General features: G+C 39.3%; 1 protein-coding gene across 8 annotated transcripts in view; it reads left to right on the top strand.

Moving 5' to 3' along the window:
* ANKS1B (ankyrin repeat and sterile alpha motif domain containing 1B) overlaps nucleotides 1-20,749 on the top strand; it is a 436,612-nt gene that overhangs the window by 252,240 nt on the left and 163,623 nt on the right. For all 8 annotated transcript variants that reach the window (XM_071800411.1, XM_071800380.1, XM_071800388.1 and 5 more), the window contains one exon: nucleotides 9,878-9,976. In XM_071800411.1, coding sequence (XP_071656512.1) covers nucleotides 9,878-9,976 — 99 coding nt within the window. The remainder of the gene's footprint in view (nucleotides 1-9,877; nucleotides 9,977-20,749) is intronic.

The raw sequence follows: 20,749 nt of genomic DNA, 5'->3' as shown, positions 1-20,749 counted from the left end.
ATAATTAATCTTCTTTTCTGATAATAGGAAAATACATCTCCCAAATCGTTACTGGAGAACAATAGCACCATGCAGTGACATAAAGCACGTGGGATCACATCACAGCGATCTGCTGGTTGCCGTGGTGACAGGAGTGGGCCCGCAAAGCCAGCCGCCCGGCTGCTGAATTGGAAGGGATAAGAAAAACACAGCCCACTTCCCATGCGAAATGAATTACAGGAACAGGCAAAGGAAGAAAAGAAAATTGTCAACCCTTAATCAAATGTTCTTGTATTTTTAGAAAGGGTTCGAAGAAAATGGAGGCCATCTCCTCTTACTTCTTGGGCTTCAGAAACCTGGCTAGTAATATCCCTCTACATATTGTGGCAATAAATCACAATGGTTTGTGTAAGAAAAAAATCGCATGTAACAGAAATCTCATCTGTGTGCAGTGGGAGACAACAATACTTTATTCAATCCTGCTGTTCTTTGTGCCTGCCTTAGCAAACAATATCTGTAGGAAAATGCTAAAATGGGTTTCAACTTAACACTGTATTTAGCATCAAAGCCTGATTGTCTGTTTTCCCTCCACCCTTTTAATTTTCATCTCTAGAAAGTTAGTATATTCCAATTCCTTATTAGCTTACAAGCTCTCTTACCTTTTACCCTGGCATCACCACTACAGATCAAAAGCAGCGTGGTGGAATGTGAAATGCATACAAACATAGCATATCAGTGACACACAGAAAACACTATTCATTTTCCAGTATTTCTCATTTTTGGGAGCCACTTCATATTTTATTATATTTAGTAATATAATATTAAACAAAACAAGTTCAGCTGACCTAACAGCCTCCAATTTCTAGCAGCCAGGTCCTGAAAATGGTCTGGGTACCTGCCAGGTTAGGCAGTGCCTTCGTTTTGCAGTGCACAGGGTGGACTCTGAACAGCCAGGTGAGCCCTCCGAGAACGTGTTAAAAATGCAGTTAGCAGCAGCAATGGTGGGCATCACCACGCTTGACTTTACAGTCCCTGTCTCTGGGAGTGGGATCCCTACGATTGAATTAGGCACACAAGATCCTACGTAACTTAATAGGAAGAGAAAGGCATTTAAGAAATAGGGTTGCAACAAAAAGCAGAGGAAGCCAGTAAGATACTAGAAAGGAGGAGTTATATCTGAAAGCTTTGCCACTCTTTGCAGCCCTGTGTTAGACATGATTTAGAAGGCTGGATTTCTCGTGCTGCTCCCTGGATCTTGACATCCAGGTCATCCCTTTGGGTGAGGACAACTGGCTTACTGTTTTCTTTCAAATTACAGTATGCACTAGAAGCATGAGTCTGTAGCTCAAAAGTTAAGATTCTTGGCTGAAAGGAATAGAAAGTCCTGAATTTTTAGCTTTTTCTCTGCTTTTTATATTTGGCAGTCACTGGATGTAAACCAGAAAAATTTCTAGCAACAGCACAAGAAGATTGATTTACCACAGCCAGCTGTCACTGATCTAAAGGAAAATATTCCTCTCTGGTTTACTGGCTAAACTTCACAGTAATTTAGTTTCAGCAGGACCAGTAAATGATTCCTCCTCAATCCCATGGTGCCTTTTCCTATCCGTTGTTGCATAGCTTGCTCTCTTTTTAGGTCATTTGAGTTTGAAAATGACACATGAAGCTGATCTCCCATCTTCTGCATTAATCTTCTAATGGCTGGGCTGAGCTATGAGAAAGAAAGATAAAGCCATTCTTCCTTGTTCCGTCATATTTTTAAGAAAGAGCAGCTGCCAATTCATGCCATGCTCCTCTGTTTCTGCCTTGGGAATGCCCTGAGATTTCCTACCAGATCAAGCTCTGATGGCATCTATGAGAAGGACCTACTTTCTAGGCTCACTCAAAGGTCTGACGTGGTTTCCAAGCTGCTCCATCTGCTCCGAATGGCGAGCTTGAACACCTAAAGGCAAAGCTGCTGGTGTGAGTGGGGTTCAGCTGCGGGCAGGAGATGAACAAGGGCTTCCAAGACCTCAGTTGTAACTTTGGGGCATGAGAGTGGGAAGGCTTACGTTTTTTTGAGCATATGTTTTCCTTGCTGCTGTATCACAGAGGCTTTCTGTGAATAATCTATTTTTAAGACATGGATCATACCTGGAATTTTACATTCAAAGTCTTTGACTCTGTGTTTTGTGCTCTCCAGCCTGATTTGGGTAGCTCACATTTTAAACAGCATGACTAGAGTTAATAAAATACGAGGAAGGAAATACTTCTGTGAATCATTCTGGGAGGTGAACAGAGTTTTTACATTTATTACAAAAAACACCAGTGTTATCTCCAAGGTTAAACAGATCTCCATGTTACAGGCAGAGCAGGTATTCAGCATTTTTGTTATGTTTGAAAATATCATGTTTGCCCCTTCCTGTACTCCCCGAACTTAAACACTTATTGGAAAAGGGAATATTTTTGTGAGAATCCAGAAGTCTGTTAATTAGATCACAGTAATATTGATTTTAAAGTGGGTCCTTTGAGAAATTTAGCATCTGAGCTAACTAGCATTTATCTCAAGTAATCTGAATAATGGTACAATATAGACTCTCTGGAATTTTCATTACTCAAATGAAGTGAAATTATCTTCACAATATACATTCAAGACATTAAGATGTAATTTAGGTAAGTATTAATAGTTATTTTATTGAATTGTTATGACTAAATAGGCAGAGTTGGGTCAACAACATTAGTAATTAAGTGGGCCAAGTGTGACATCAGAGGTAATTTTTTCAATTGCCACCTTATCTGTGCAGCTAATTTGCATGTGACAATTGTGTTGGTTATAATGAATCAGTGCTATAAGGAAGAGAGGATAAAAATAGCATAAATTCTTCCTACAAGGATCCTTGTCCCAGCTATCAGTATTGTTTAATTATCACTATACTTTAATTAACTATTACTGTTCTGTGTAAGGTCTGTGACTATATGTTCATTTGAATATCAGTATTTGAAAAGCTTTTGATGGCACTGTTTACTTCAGGTTCACTTCTGGAAGAATGTGAAGCAGAGAGAGATCTTTAAAACAGAGGTAGAGTGGGACTAGGGGTCTGTTTGGACTCCTTTTTAAACTGACCCTTCTTACATCACCTTCTATCTTTATGCACAGTTTGTAAATTAGGGCTCTGAATTGCTATCACCTCACTCTTACCTATGAATGAAATACCATTTTTAAAATAACATCTCAATAATGTTTTTTTATTACTTCCTGACAAAATGACAGCAATATGGGAAACTTTCTTCCAGTTTTCTCCTTGGTTTTATACGGTTTTTAATTGCTAAGAAAGTCACAGATGTAGACTGACAATAGAGCAAAGTGAGGACTAAGAATGTGTATTAGTAGTTTAAAAGCAAAATAATTTTAGAAGAATGTTATCAAATTATTATTTTGCAACATGCTCAGTCATTTCTTCCTAGCATGTTTTAGAATCAAGCTCTTTTCCCCAAGGCAAAATTTCATGCTTCTGCAGGGGATTTTTCTAACAGTCTTGTCAGGTTTGTAGGTGAAATAACAACTTCGGCAGTTTCTCCAGGAATCTGATAAATCTTTCTGACCTCAAAGTACAAGTTAAGCATCTCACTCAATAATCATTCTTACAGATCTTGTTTTCATGTTAACAGTGGCAATACAGCGAGAGGCAACCTTTTCACTCGTATTGAAGTTTACTAAATTCTGGTTGTATGCCAGTTCTTGTTTGGAAATTAAATGTGTGACACACTCGCCTGGAATTTTTGCACTAAGAAGAAGTGGTTTTCATTATTGAAAACTACATTTCTGTAGTCATTTCTCCAAGCCTCTAAGAAATAAACTGTTTGACCTTGTGGAAAAGCTATGTTGTGATGAAAATTTATAAACCTTCTGGCATATCATTTAGACAATGAAAGATAAAATGTCCTGGTTATTCAATGTGTCCTTAACCATTTTGTAAGATTTCTTTGATTCGTTCCCAGCCAGAGAACAGTTTAGATGTCAACTATTTCAATGGGATGCAGTTTGGAAGGATATTAGGATTAGGTGATGAAGAAGCAAAGCAATTCGGAATGAAGATGGGGCTGTATTAAGTGAGCCCTTGAGGATGGATTTCGTAACAGCTCTTGTTCCCATTGGTACCAGGTGCCTGCTCCCTTCCTTCCCAGTTATGCATGTGGGGTGGAAGGGGTAAGGAACATCAGAGGTCTTTGATGCTATTCGTCTGTTTTCTGTGTTTGACTTTCAGTCTCCAAGCACGTACAATGAAGAGCATTCCCATCTGCCTCTGCCCTGCTCCCACCTCGCTTATCTGAGCGGCAGGAATGATGGTACTCTCAGATACCCCAGCTAGCTGTACCACCTCCCAAATTATCTTTTTTTCCTTTCCATGCCAAGTTGTATGTCCAGCAACCCTGAAAACCTCAGTATGAAACCTGTTGCCCCAACTCCATTCAGATCCCCCAGCTGTGCTCCTGCAGTGTCAGGTCTCAGGAAGCCAGTGGGGGATAGAGTGCAAATATAAAATTTGGATGGATATTGCTACCTGGGAAGCTGGGAGAGGGCAAAAGAGAGCATATTGTGCTCCCCAAGCAACAAGAGTGATGCATCCACTGGTGGTACCCCACCAATCCTGTATTTACCTCCCTCACCCACACCAGCCTTGGTCTTGGGCAAACCAATTTCCAATACACGAAAAGCATAAAAAGGTTGCCAGAAGTTGTTGCCACTTCCAGTAGCATTTGGCATCTCCAGTTGAACTTGATCTCAATAATGTCTGCTCAGTAAATGGATTCAGCTCAGCATGGGGGTGGCAGCTTTTACAATGCTTTAGGCACCAGATTCACTACTTCTCCTCCTCTATCTGATATAATTGAGCATAGAAAAAGCCGAGTTAGTTGGTATTGCCAGCCTATCTCCAGAACTTTCCCAAATCTTCTATTTCTTATGTAACAATCTTTTCTTTTGTGAGAGATAAAAAAGTTTCAAATGCCAAATTAATTTTTTTCCTTCTCTTTTTTTCAGCCATTTTTTACTCAGTTTACATAAACTGATGCATATGCATTTACCTCCCCACTGAGGATTTTTTCCAGAACTTTTCTTGCAATGAAAATGTTTAAAACCTCTCTCCAACCTTTATCAGGCTTTCAATCTGGTAACTGAGGTGAAGAACAAGACCAAAAAGCATGTGCAGGTCGTTTGTTCCCCACATCCCCTTTCTTTCACCTTCAGTGGTTGAATTTTCAGATAAGTCTGGTGATAGATCTTCCAGCTGTTTTAAAGCTTCTGTACTATTTTTATTTTATTTAGATGACAGAACCAGACATTGAATTTTTTCACCGTAGTCTCATCCACAGAAAATATCAGAAGGATTAAAAACGTAGGTACAAAAGGGGGACAATGAGAAACACAGTCACACCTGTCACCCTAATATCTAAAGATTCTGTATACCTATATCTGTACTTACACACATTTGGCATCTGGTATAAAGGTCTAATACGGTATTTTTGGGAAAGGCTATATTAACTTCAGGTAGAGAGTGCCAGAGGTGATTTTGTGTGCAACATCTCAAATAAATGCCAGTGAAACCTTTATCTCATAATGTACCGTTAGGTATTTTGTTCTGAACATATTTATAGGAACTATCTCAGATTTTGGCAAAATTTCTGGGTTTTTTTAAATTGTGTTGTTTTTCATATGGCTCCAGTCTCCCACATGCAGCTTCATTTTTCCTTCCTTCATGAGCCCAACTGTTCTGTGAAACTTCTGCCTTCTTACTCAGGAGATTGGCTTCCTGCATGTGCCCACAGGGAAAAAGATGATATTTCTGAGAGTTGTGCAGAATCACAAATCCCAGGGGGGTCAGCTACACTTTTTACTAACGGGAACTTCAGAGCCAGAATCTTTCTAATTTATAAGACTATTCCTTATGCATTAACAAGACAGGAACTCCAACAGTGTAAGCTGAAGGGAATAAGATCTGAATCTGTCCCAGTATAAGCAATTTTGATACATTCTTAGTGCTTTAATTCCAAGAAGTAAATTTTCCTTCCAACTAAGTTTTCCTATAGACTTAAGAAACCACAATATCACAAAGCCTCTTATGTTTTTATTACATAATAAAAGCATATTAACCTCAGTACAGATGGGTGTCCTATATTTCCTGTTATAAGAACCTGTTCTGTATATGAGCATATCAAAGTTAAATCTTTGGACTCGCATTCCCTAGGTGTCTACTAGAATAATTTCTTTTTGGTGCATGTTATAGCTAACAAAGCTGGTTTTAAGGCTGAAAAAATGTGAAAAGACATTCTTGCATTAATATAAATTTTAATTACATTTACCATGTCACCTCTATAAAGTTAATCAAGGTTAAATTTGGCCTGGCTTATAATAAATGTGTATGGCAGCTAAGAGAAGGGAGAGAATTTCTCCTCTCGTCTCTAATCTGCTGCAGAAGGAAGTGAGGTTTTCCTCACTCTCAGTGTAGGAGCCTATGGAAGGAGACTGCAAGAGGAATCGGGTAAAAAAGGAATCAGGGACTGGGATTAAGGGGAGAATAGGAACAGACACCAGGGAGATAGGAATAAGGGAGATTGTTGTGGTTTTTTTTCTCTTCACAGGCATGTCTGCAAAGCAGACAGCAGCTTTCTACTACTGTTCGCAGTATCACAGTATCACAGTATCACAGTATGTTTGGGATTGGAAGGGACCTCAAAAGATCATCCAGTCCAATCCCCCTGCTGGAGCAGGAACGCCTAGGTGAGGTCGCACAGGAAGGTGTCCAGGCGGGCTTTGAACGTCTCCAGGGAAGGAGACTCCACAACCTCCCTGGGTAGCCTGTTCCAGTGCTCTGTTACCCTCACTGAGAAGAAGTTCTTTCTCAAATTTAAGTGGAACCTCTTGTGTTCCAGCTTGATCCCATTACCCCTTGTCCTATCATTGTTTGCCACTGAGAAGAGCCTGACTCCATCCTCGTGGCACTCACCTTTTATATATTTATAAACATTAATAAGGTCACCCCTCAGTCTCCTCTTCTCCAAACTAAAGAGCCCCAGCTCCCTCAGCCTTTCTTCATAAGGGAGATGCTCCACTCCCTTAATCATCTTTGTTGCCCTACGCTGGACCCTCTCCAGCAGTTCCCTGTCCTTCTTGAACTGAGGGGCCCAGAACTGGACACAATATTCCAGGTGGGGTCTCACCAGGGCGGAGTAGAGGGGAAGGAGGACCTCTCTCGATCTACTGACCACCCCCCTTGTACTGTTGGTTTATTCCTCTATGTTAATAAATAGTAGGTACATACCAACTATTTAAATTTTCCTGGTTTGCTCTAGTGGAAAGATGAAGAGCTGGTTTAGCTCCATGGCAGGGGACAATTAAGTCTCTTTAACAGAAGAGATGAGTGTCTGCTACTGTTGACACTGATGGTAACAGACAAGAAAAGCCCCAAAACCTGAGCACACTGAAAGACCGGGTTGTTGCCTTGTCAGACAGGGGACATGGAGGCAACACAAATTCCAGTCTTTCCTGAGTTTTAAATATTTGATTTTGTAACCTTGACATCCTTTAAAAAATATATAATGCCAACTGCAAAGAAACAAAATATATTAACTAATACATAAGGAAAAATAATAGTAAAGTATTAATAAAATAATGCTGTCTCTGCTATGCAGCAACTTTGTGTAAATAGACAGGATTTTTTCCTGTACCTAAGTGTTAGCTGAATTGGGTTTTAAATATTGCAGTATTTGAAGCTGAATGCCAAGGTTACTGACACCAGTAAACAATGTGTAGTAGCTCAGTGATGAGTGTAGCGTGATTGTGTGTAAACATCACGCAGTCATGAAAGGTGAAATCTGAAAAACAGTGAAATGAAGTAAAAGCAATAGCTGTAAACAAAATAACTGCATTTATTAAAATGAACAAAGATGTATAGCCTCTGTTTTGGACTGGATCCTCACTTGGCTCAGCTTAGTTAAATTCATTTATGCCAGCTATTTCCAGCAACTGGAGAATCCAGCCTAAAATGGAAGGTTTTTTTCCCCAGTTCTTCCTGTAAGTTTACAGCCTCCTTTAGGTTATTTAAAGGAGAAAAGAAGAAAGGGGAAATTATATTGTGTGTGTATTTTCCAGGGAGATGAAGGGGATGTTAACCCCACCTCATCATTATCACTGTTTGCACAGTCTGAGCTGGGCGCACTCCTACCCCATGTCATGTACTTGAACTGCAGTGATTGCACAGCTTCTCCCTTTAGAGCAGGTCTCTGCCTGCCCCTCTTCCGAATGCTCCACACAAATTCTTTCAGGATATGATTTGCAGGCTTGTAGCCTTAAATCATACCACTTACTGTGCAATATAATTTTAAATGTAATAGCCTCGCAAAGTTTCCATGATTGCCTTAAAAAGACCTCCCCTAGATTTTGCAGGATACTCTGCAGAGTAGCACTTGAGAGTCCTCGAGACTACATCTGTAAACTAATCAGTCCATCTGAAAAGAGTGAAGATTTAGCAGCTGAACAGGGTGAAGTATTGCATATACCAGCGTGCTTTTTGAAAGAAAGCTCTGTTGCTGTGGGACAGGAGGTTTCATATTTAGAAAGAATTCATATCCGTTATTAAGCCCTGATTCAGAAAGTATTTAAGCATGTTCGATTATGCACCTATTAGCTTTTCATTTTGCTGCTGCTTAATAGCTCTACTGAGTCAGAAGCAGCTAGCCAAATGAATAGGTGGAGATGAAGTTTTTCATGGATTTGCTCACATAAAGGCTATTTCATGATGATGTTGAATGAGTACAAATAATAAGAATTCTTGCTTCTAGCAAATTAGTGTCATGAGAGTCCAACAGGGGTAAGAGTTCAGGCAGGCCATCTGTTTTTTTGCAGGCTTTGCTCACAACTGTAATAGTTAGAAGCTTTTTAAAAATAATTAAAAAAATAAATTTAAAAATAAAAAAGAGGTTTAGGCTGAAATTAGATAGTCTAATAAGGCAGTCCAAGATTGCCAGCCTATTTTGCACCGTCTTGATTTGATCCCTTGCTGCAATTCCCTTTTCAAGCTACGGTTGTGCCTCCTGTGATTCCCAGTAGTCACTGCCAGCTAATCAAGCACTTTAACTTTCAAATGCTGAACTTACTGTCTAGGTGGTGTCAGATGCCTTGAACCTGGGAGTCGTCTTATCCTGTTTGTGGAGCTATAGGTCCTGTCTTACTGGTAGCAACTCCTCAGAATAGAGGCTTGAACTGAGGGGTTTTGTGGGTGCTTATTTTGTGTATTGTTTGAACAAGATAGTCTTCTTCAGCTGTTTGCATGTTAGGAGTTATTTGATCTGCCTGCAAGCATGGAGATAAGAGCAGTGATGGGTGAAGTTAGGACCAAACTGGTACAATTAAATTCAGGGGATGGGGACTGTATGGGATTTGTTGATGCCGCTCCTCATCTTTGGTTTCTTCACCATTTTACTAACAAGGAACTAAATAATTTTATCCTCATCCACTCTGTTGATCTTATTCTGTGCTAAGTCTGGAGAAAAATGAACATCATATATAGCTGGGCAAAACACAAGGGGAATGAAAAAATGAAGTTTCTGAACATTTCTCTGGCCTTGTCCCTCATTTCAATCAAATGGACGCAGGTTCACATCTAGTATTTGCCTTGAGTGAGTGAGTGTCCACTGACAGTGCCGCCAGCACTATAGTAACTGTCCATGAGCTCAGGCGTCTTCCGCCATATTTTGTCATTATGAAAATGAATGCAATCATCAGTCTTTTATGATTGTTGTTGGATACTACAAGTTAAGCAAAATGTTCTCTTTTAAACACACCAGAAGGGCTCGTTTCAGGCTATTGAAGGCATCTCCTATTTTTTCATTTTTATTCTACCTCTTTTTTTTTCCATTTTAGGGAAGCAACGTAATGGAGGACCAGGATCTCCTGGAAATAGGAATCCTTAACTCTGGACACAGACAGAGAATACTCCAAGCAATTCAGCTTCTCCCAAAGGTATAGTTTCTGTTATTATCAAGCAAGGGAACTCACACCTCTAGCTTTCACATTACCTTAAACACTTTTTTGAATGGAGAAAAATGTCACTCTCTACTGGTTTTGTAGACATGTTTTCTGCATATGCAAATGTGGCATAACATAATGTCATTGCATTGAACTCACTTTGTATAGATGTAACAGACAGACAAAGCAAAGGAGAGGAAAATCTGTAATTTGAAGTGATGGCTGTTTAGAATTTATTTTAATTATTTTTGGCTTTTCAATCTGTTTATAGACTGTCGCTACATATGTGTAAATAAGGCTGTCAATGAATGGCAAATGTTTGTCTTTACATAGCAGTTGGCGTGGAAATAGTTTGCCCCTTATATCAGTATTCTCAAAAGCCTTGGATGAAACATCGTTTCCCTAATACCTGCCTTTTGTGTAAGATGTGGAGACTTCCTGCAGGCTTCATGTTTCATTTGCTGCTATGTACATGAATTTTTCTTCTCAGCTGTGGTCAGAATAACTTGCAGACATTTTTCCAATCATTTTTGGTGCTAGCTGATTTAAACTATAGATTTTAAAATCAGTGATACAATGGGATTTTTCTCATATTTTGTATACCAGAATATATCAGTGGAGGAGGCTTCTACTAACATTTCAAACGAGAGATAGTGGACCTAACATGGAAACTTAGTATTTGATTTTGCCACACCAGTAAGGCTCATAAGGCTGCCACATATAATGCACATACTTAGTCTAAGTTACTAGGGCAGAAATAAAACCTAACGTAAAGTGCATGGAGCGTTCTGGAAGCAACATGTGTAGACTAATTGAGGTAAATAGAGATTATTCTGCCTGCAGTTGGATAACACTGGAGAATTACAAGAGTTATTAAAGGACTTTTCAGTCTAGAATATGAGGCTGGCATTGCTGCATCATGACATACTGGATGGATCACTTGTAAAAGAGAACAAGGGTTTCTTTTATATGGGAAAAATTAGAAGTTGTGGACAATTTCTGTATCTGGATGTGTTAGTCAATCCATATGTACTACAATATGCATTGAAACACTGAAACACTAAAGATTATTAAAGACAATAATATTCCACATACCATATTAGACAAGTAACATAAATGGTTAAAGTAGTAGGGTATATGAAAGTAGCATTTGGTGAATGACAATAGATATTTAAGGTTTAACTGTGACTTTATTAATTTTTCAGCAATGCTATCATTCAAACAAAACTTTGTAATCTTAATCCCTGCTCTTAGCTGATAGAGTATTTTTTCTGGTTTTCGTACTTCTTAGAGAGATCACTATTCTTGTTTAAATTTTCCAAAATTAATGAATGGATTGTTAATATATAATAATTGTAGTGCTATCTGCACTCAGTAACTCGTGTTTATGAAAACATTTTTAATAATGTCTGCTTTTGGAGAGTATACTCATGCTGAGACCAGATTCTGTCACAAAACTCCAACTGAGGTCTTTTTAAAATGTGCTTAATGTGAGAAAGGAGAACAGAATCAAGGTCTAGAAATACTCTTGAAACCAGTTGAGAAGAAGGTGGTTATGCAGTTACTTGGAAGAATCAACATTAAGTAATTAAGTAACACAGAACAGCTTGAAGCCTGGGCTGAGGAACAGTGGCGTGGTCTTTAGCAGCTTCCCTGTTAAACTAGAATAAACAGTCCTTAGGGACCAAGTTTTTAATGTGTCTTTGATTCAAGAATGTTACACCGAAAAGAAAGGCAGTTGAAAACTAAAACTATGCATCAAATTTCTTCACTTAAATGACTCAGCAACACAAGAGCTTACATAGTAAAAATTCATAATTTCCTATTCAAAACTGAGCTCTCTTGAAGGCGCAGCTGTTGGAATAGTTATGGAGCCCAAAAATTGGGATCATGGTAAGTTTCATCTGACATAACCTCCCCTTGATGTATTCACAACAGCTTGCTGAAGGTCTAAAAATCTTTCAGATCCTGCAAGGAACTGTGAAACGTTTCTGTATTTCTCCTTGTTTGTTGATAAGTTCAGCTCTGTCATCATGCATTCAAAATATTTCCTATGGTCTAAATAATTTAAGATCTCAAACCATAGTTGGACTCTCACTAATTTGAATCTCATTAGATAAGAATTCTTTTAGTTTGAGTTGAACATGTACCTTTTTTATGTTCCCCATTTAATTTAAAACTTGATTACTCCTTCTGTTTTAGTATTTAATAACATTGGTGATGATATTATTCTGAGTTTTACTACAAATGTTTCCTGTCTTGTCTTATTTTTTATGGAAGTTACATGCTTTATAAAACATCTATGGATAAGCACTTCCTTAGAGCCATATACTCAGGCAGTATTAAATAAGCTTAGAGCATAAAAATCAAGCAACACATCTATTGTCAAGGTTTTAAAATACTCTTTTTTTAAAAAAGAAAAAAGCTCTTTTTAAAATTCTCATCAACATTTACCTCTGGAGCTTGAAAATACAACAGGCATTTAGTGGCTGAAAAGACTGTCTTTTTTTTGCTCTTAATTGCTGGCTTCCTGAAGAGTGATGAATTCCTTTATTTCAAACACCAGTAGCTTGTTTACGAAACTCTTTCTAGAGCTTGATCTAGGTTTTAATAGGAAAAGAAAACATATCTGTCGAAATGTAGGTGAATTAATCTTTGTAGTTTCTTATGCAGTGTTTAACCAGTATTAAAAGGTATGTTTACCTGGATTTCTCAAAATATTTTTCCATGATGATTCTGGTTTTGAGGAGAGCATTTCATAAGAGGGTAAACCGATATGTTCATAAGAGACAGGCAGAGTTGAAATCTCTCAGATTTCTGCTTTTCAAAATACCTTTTATTTTTGTTGGATTAGAGCTAATAGCCCAAATTCTTATCTCACACTAATGTAATGTAAGTTATTCAAGTTTCACTTTAATATTAACTAGAGCACTTTATGGCTTATTATTATTAGATAAGGTCAAGACACTCCAGTAGAAATATAATTTCTGAAAGTTAATTCTTGAAATGGAAATATTTTATACATGACATCAGTCTTACAGCAAATTTTGTCGCGGACTTTGATATTGCGCTTAAGATTTTTTGTGTGTGTCAAAGGAATTAAATCAATAGAAGTTTGGAGAAGGATTTTATTCATTTTATTAAAAGGATGTTCAGACATGTCAAGTGATAGAGGAAAACATCTAAAAAGATACTGAACTTGCAAATACAAGGACTTGAGAAAAAAAAATAAAATAATACTGGGAAAATAATTGTGTGTGGGATATGCTTAATTGATTAAGAAAGTACTGGCAGTCATAATGTAACATTTTAGCCACACTTAAGTGCAACAGGAAACTAGGGAGCATTGTCAAGTTATTTTGGTATCCAAAACCTATGTACAAGTGACTTCCCGATGGGTTCCTGAAAAAAACAAAATGTTTTTGAATAATAAGAATTATCCTAGCTTATCTGAGAACTTAGATAAGAAAAAGGATTGGTTTTGTGTGGGATGCTCAGTGTATGGCTTCTTCTCCCAGCTCATAATGGGAACATTCTCTCATTTGACAGATGGAAGAAAGATGTTAGCTGAAAGCAGCTTTCTCCTGGCTTCAGAGCTATTCTTAAAGTATACAGCTTGTTCCTTCCTGCATGGAGAGGTCTCAGCACAAAGCAAGTTTGGGAATCTTGTAGCAGTGGTGCGCAGGCAGCCAGCCACTTTTCCTGGGTGCTTTGCAGACCCAGACAAGAAGTAGGACATGAGCAGGCTGTGAGTATAGGAGCAGTAAAGCTGTGCTTCCAAAAAGTGCTGGACCTATTACTCATATGTAAAACTCTTTTGTGCAAGCATAGTAAGTCTGGCATTTAGGAAAACAGAACTACTGTGCTTGTGCATGTTAACTGTCCTGTGCATGTAACAGAGAATGACCACATCATATGGCTGCTATTGTTATATTGCTATTGGCTTAGACGTCCCAGAGCTCAGCAAGCTGATTTGAATCCTGGTGCTTAATTCTCTCCCTTTCAGCACAGTTAATAGGTAGATCATTCCAACTTCCATTCCTAAAGACAATGTCAAAACTAGGAGATGCTGCAAAGTGGGTATTATAAAGTTTATGATCCTGTACAGCCATGACTCCTTGGTTCTGTACTGCTGGAAGTGAAGATTAAAAACAGAATTTGAAGGAAATGTTTTCTACCCACTGCTTTTCCTTCTTCTAATGCTTCTGGGAATTACTTTCCTGATTTGGAAGGAGGCTATTCACTTGCTTATTGCACTGCTTATATGACCTTTCACCATAAAGAACAGAAAATTGGAATGCAGCATAACAAATTTTTCAAGTTTGAAACACAAAGGTGTAGTCTACATTATTTAAGTGATGCAGCACAATAGAAATGGATCAGTAAAACAAGGCAGCTATATACATCCCTGCTATGCTGTTTACTTCCGACTGGGTTTAGACTTGTCCTATAGACCATATATCCACTCCATGGATGTGTTTCAAAGCTTTCTGATGAAAGGAGTGTTACAAACATTTTCCTTCTCAACTGAGCCTATCAATGAACCACTCTAGACATGACATGCAGTCATTTATCTATATCATGTAGCTAACAGTAGCATGTCACTGGTTCTGCTACAATTGCCCATATAGAGTCTTATTTCTTTTCCAGCTTCTTTTATACTTTCTTCTTTGTCATTGACTCTGCAATGCCTCCTGCCTGCTCTGAGAATAGTCAGCAGACAAGGAAATATGCTATAAGAGAGGAAGCACTATTCTCTCTCTATGACAACCAGACTAGGGTGACTGAATGATCTTAGAATATCCGCACAACCTTTTGTCTGAGAAAGAGGACACAGACAACTCCTTTCTGGGAGTATTTGATGGAATGGCTCTTCTGCCTCAGGCCTTCACACTTCATGCGTTCATGAGCTCCATCAGGGCCACTGATGGGATCCACATTCCCGTCTGCAACCTGTCCACAGAGACACGAAGACTACCACTCAGTTGTCCTACACCTTTACTCACTATGGCATGTTTATGAACATATTTTCAGGTCATCAAAAGGACTTCCAATACCCATATGGTTCATAATTCCAGTGCTGGCTTCAGAAGGAACACTAGCATCTTCCCTACAGGCAGCAATAGAGTTACTATCATCTGTATACTGCCTGCCTCATGGGAAATGCTATGCACCCGTGGCATCACCCCGTCATGAGACCATACCTGTCCAGAAATGGAGCAAGTACCCAGTTTAGCTGTAATTCTGTCACATGCTGTGTGAAAGGACACTATAGCTTTCACCATCTGCCTGCAAGATAGCAGGCTGCATGACAGCCTGCACACAAACATGTCCAATATTTCTCACGCTATACATTTGGGCTGTGTTCTGCACAGCCCCTGTGAGGACACAGTTAAGTCTTTTTAAGATTTTAACAGACTGAAACAGCAAAGACCAGTTTATTCGATACCTAAAAGCATGGCTCTCTGTTGTCTTTTAATCTTCTCGGAGTTCAAGGATGGCACTTGTCTCTAGGCCCCTGCACCTTCACAGATAAAGGAAAGACCAACCGGGAGTGACTGGAGTAAGACAAGGAAAACGTGACTAACACTGAATGTCTTTTGCAGTGTTTCAAATGTAATGAGAAGATCACAAAGAAATGGATCTCTGTCTCCTGGTATCACTGAATTTCTAACCCTACTCCCACCTCCACACAAAAGGAGCAGAGATGTCTTCATGGCCCTTGAGTCTTAATCGCTTCACCTATTCAGTCCTCAACGGCACTGGGTTGATAGACATAATTATTCTGCCTACTGGTGCGTGGCTGTTAACTTCTGTCTCCAGTGCCATCTGGAAAGTATGCAGACCATTTCACTATAGAAAAGTTCCAGTTAGAGCTGCTAGGAGATGGTTGGTGAGGTGGGAGGCATGAAAGGCTAACAAGACCTGTGTAAGTGATTGCCATGACTTGGGGAGGGAGGAGGAGTAAGACTTGAAGGCAGCTAGAGATTCAGGGCTGACTAGGTCAGAGGGTACTTTTCTATGATCCCTCTCGCCAAGAAACCCTTCTTTATGTCCTCCTCCCCCTCCTCCAGTGAGAGAAGAGCTTTTGTCCCATCCCCCCTACTTGTCATCTAGCAAGAGAAATGATTCATCTCCCCTGTGCCTACGCCTTTGGTTGCAACACACCATTCAGGGAATGACTCTCCCCTTTCAGTCTTATGATGGGCTGTTAGTGCATTGTATTCAAGGCATTGTTCCCCAGGGGGCCCCCAGCGGTACCTCTTCAGTCTCAGAAATGATCTCTGTCTGCACAGGATGCCAAGGCCAAGTTCTGTGTAGCAGTCTCACATGCAGAGGTTCAAAGGTCTCCAGAGGGGCACCAAGGTGGTGGTGTGAAAGCATGCCTGTAAAGCTCTGGCTCTGTGCACTGAGGTGCCAACAAATATCCACAGGACTGCCTGTAGAAATTTTACTCATAGAAACTCTTGAGATCAAAGGCCATAGCTCCCACCTAGTCCACAAATTCCAGATTTAGGTATTATTCAGATAGCATTATATGCAACTGAAGTGTCCTGAACTGTTGCATACCTCATCCTCAGTAGTACTGCGTGAAACTTGTTCTTCCCTTTTCCCAGACATTGTGTCTGATGAAAAACTAGGAGGTCTTTTCAGTCTTCAGGATGTGGATCTTTTTAAATTTCTCCAGGGGAAAAAAAAAAAAAAGTGTGTGTGCATCTATTTTCCTTTAAATTCAGAAGACAGATTCCAACTGCAAAAATCACAGAAAGGGGGCAATCTTAGCTAGGAAATTCTGGTCTCAGTTCATGGTATTCTGGATTTGCCGTCGGGCCAGGACACTGAATCAGGCAGCGCTGCAAAGTGAATGTCCCTATACTGTCTTTTTATAGTAAGCTCCAAAAGAAGATGGAAGTCTTTTGATTCGCAGAAAGAAAAGTCAAACATTATTAAAACACAAGCTTGAATAGTTAACTTTTTAAATATGTGACAAGATAGATAGAATAAAAAACAAAAGATTCCTATACAGCTCTTCCTCACCCACCGTGTCTTTGCAGGCAGGTCCCTGTTTTCTCAACAGCAGCCAATGCAAAGTTTACTCAGGTCTTTGGGGAGTTGTGCTCCCCTGAAGAGCAGCCTCTCCACCCAGTTTCTCAATTTCTGCACCGCACTTCAGTCAGCAGCTCCACCTGGTGCCCCTGAGCCAGATAGGCCCTGTGGCCTTCAGAAGTGTCGCTCTCTGAGCCTTTCTGTCACTGCTCCAGAGGAGGAATGACATCCTTTTCCAACAAAATGAGCCAAACTGATCACATTTATAAAGCACATAATATATGACACACAACTCACAAAGACAAAAGACAACAACAAAAAAAAAGATACCTCTTCCATACCTCTTCCATATACAGTCATCAGATTGGTAGTTGATAGTTTCATACAAGTTCCCAAAAGTGCTGCTTAAATCTCTCAGCTAGGCCAGAAGTTTGAAAGAAAGCATTCTGTGCTTGCTAAAAAGATTTCTTGCAAACTAACGCAAGTGCAGAAGTGTAAATTCACTGTAATCATAGCCATAATTTAAGAAGCTGTGAAATTCGAGTAATCTCTTTCTCCTTATAAAGCAGATAGAAAGCTTGATTTTAATACACACAGTGCTGAGATCCACCAGATAGTGGAGATAATGTGGAGAAAATAGCATTAGTTCCCCATCTGTCTGAGATATCAGAGAAAACTGATAAAAGTCCATGTTACTGAATTCACCTTGGTGCTTCCGGTGCATATATGATTACTTTGAAGCTCTGTTTGTGTTTATCTGGCTACCTTTCAGGGACAAAAACTCACGTACCTTGTATCCTAAGGTAAAATACTATATAGATATAACAGTGATGCACCTGTAAAAAGACAGATGTACAGACAGTTTCTTGTAAAGTATATCTTAATCCATTAGGATGCTACTTGACGTTACTTTTTTATTATAAGAAGCAGGTCTTTCTGGCTTCTGCTTTCTATTTATTCCAAAGGAAGTGATACTAGAGATAGATCAATAGGGCCTTGGAGAGAAATCTCCTATGCTTTGTGTCTTCTTTCATGCCTCATTTATGTAATATTTATATAATATTTTCTTTAAAGTTTCTTTTTCTCTAAATCCTATGGGCTTCATTCCTAGCCTTTTCCGTAGTCGACACACTAAAATCATCTATTCTTTAAAGATAACAACCAAATGAACTAGTAGCAGTGGAAGAACAAAACTCCCCCTATTTATGAGCAGTTAATATCTGAAAGGCTGTCATGACTTGAAGCTTAGAGATTTGATGCTGCTCTGAGTCAAACAGTATGTGCATAGCTGCTTAGATGTTTGACACCACTGGTTCGTGTGTTGTTGCTGGTGCAAAATGATTGAAATGTTACACATGGAAATACAGACAGTAGATAGGAGGAGCTTTTTCTTAAAACAAAATAAAAAATCAGTCAGCAAATACCATCAGCAAAGAAGCCTACAGGGTTTAGATGATCTGTGAGGGCAGTCTAAGATCATGGTGCAGTATAGAAAAAAGAAAATACAAACAGTCCAAGAGCCATGACCTGTTAATGAGGACTGGGAGAAGATGCCCTGATAAAGTAAAGGGGCAGCACTTCCAGACAGATATTTCAAACTCTTGGCTTTTTTTTTTTTTTCAAATTTGAAAAGTCTGTAATGTTTTGTAAGAAAAGCGGATACTATTAATGATAATGTCATGTCTAGATAACCAATCTGTCTGTCAATAAATATTTGAAAAGAAAACATTCAACCAGCTATGAATGACAGTTAATAAGCTGGCTGATGTTATTAACATACAGAACAAAACTTCCCATGTAAGAGGACAGATACTGCAAGTTTATTATTTTTCACAGAATCACAGAATTAGGGATTGGAAGGGACCTCAAAAGATCGTCTAGTCCAATCCCCCTGGTGGTATTAGACACATTTTAGAAAATATGGTTTACATAAGAGATTGGTTCTTGGTTCATGACGAAACAAAATACTGCTTTTGTGCTGAAACTGCTGGCAAATATTCTAGTTCTGAGATTACTTTTCTGTGACAGGAGCAGCAGGAGGGGCTGCCCCGCCAGGGCAGGTGGGCTGGCAGCTGAGGGGGGACAGTGAAGCTGGCAGGGAGCACAGAGCGAGCGAAGCAGGGACAGTGGCAGTGGCTGCAAAGTGCTATGTCCCAGGGAAAATCCACAGGGATAAGGATGACACAAGGTCTGTTTGGGAGGGCGAGTCGGTGGGTGAGGATCAGCCAGGTGCGTGGCTGGGCACAGATGTAGCTGTGGCACAGCTCAGGCAAATGTCAGGGACAGGGACCTGAGCTCACATGCAGCTTCTGCAGAAGGTGGGGTGGCCCCAACCAGGCTTCTCACTGTTATTTCTCACATGGGTCTGATCCCAGGCTGTGCAGCTGTACCACTCCCGACATGGCCTTGAACACAAGCTGCCAAATTTCTGGGGCATGGAGAAAGAAAATGCTTGCAGAGCCTCCTGCTGCCCAACAACAGGCCAGTGTGTTTTCCATTAGGCTATTGAGTGACCCGATGACAATTTTGTCAATTGGCACCAAATCTGAAGAGTGAGATGGTCACATACATTCCAGTTGTTCTCTGTTCTTTTGCTTATTGAATTGTTCACCTGTGTTTGCTTGCCTGCAGCCCTTTGCAACATGCCGTAGTAGAGTGAGATCTATTTTAACAACCCTTCTGACGGAGATCTCCAGTGGGAATTGAGAATTCAGAAACTTCCCATGCTGTGTTTGCTTTTTATAGAGGCTGACGGGTTATCAGAATTGTGAACCAGGCTGCTTGAGATTTCTCAATCAGCAGGTCAAAAAAAAATCATGTTAAAATCTGGAATTTTTAAACAGAAATGTCAAATAGCAATAAACAAAAGAAATAATTTGCATAATGTGCCCAATCTGGATATGCTGAAAATTGTTTTGAAGTTGCTTTGCTTTTCTTTGTTAGAGAAAGAAAACAAAAATACCTTATATCTTTTGTGATTCATGTTCCCTGTGGGCCCTATACATCTTCTTCATGTGTTCTCTGTATTAGATTTTTCTTCTTCAGTTTACTGGGTCCTTTCTTGTCATATGTCAGTTGTTTAAGCATACCTCATTTCAAATCAGGTCTTGAAATAAGCTTCCCAAGAGTCAGAGCTCCCAGGGTCCTTCAACGTTTTTGCAAGCTGCTGGACAGACTACTGTCGATCTAAGATTTGAAGTAAGTCTGAATGACAATGAAAGAAGAATTTGCCATGCTTTTGACGTCTAAGAATTTCATTTTAAATTAGGAAGAAACTAAATTCCAAAATGTCAAGTTCAAGAACCAAACCGAACTCTCATTTCCTAATATGACTCATTTGTTACAGAAGTGACCTCAAATCTACAATTCCCATTTAATTATGTGGTTTCTCCTGTCTCTCTTTTATGATTTAAGATACTGATTTCACTATATCCTTTAAATATTTCCATTAATATTGTATATCCAACATCTGCAGCAAAAGACCAAAGAGGAAACTGTCATATCCACGATGCAGTGTGCCTGCATCACTTTTCTCTGATACTGCAGGAAACGAAGATCAAGGTCATGACATGGTGGCTTTCTCCATTTGAACAGACAAATCGGCGAATACTACTGTGGCCTTCAAATGCACACTTTCTTTTCCTCTGCTTTGAATTCAAATTCTGTTTCAAATAAACTGTGAGAAATAAATTAGGTCGGGCAAGATATTAAGATCAAAAT

The sequence above is a fragment of the Patagioenas fasciata genome, chromosome 1, assembly GCF_037038585.1.
Source record: "Patagioenas fasciata isolate bPatFas1 chromosome 1, bPatFas1.hap1, whole genome shotgun sequence".
Lineage (NCBI taxonomy): Eukaryota > Metazoa > Chordata > Aves > Columbiformes > Columbidae > Patagioenas > Patagioenas fasciata.
This window is presented reverse-complemented; position numbering and strand designations above follow the sequence as displayed.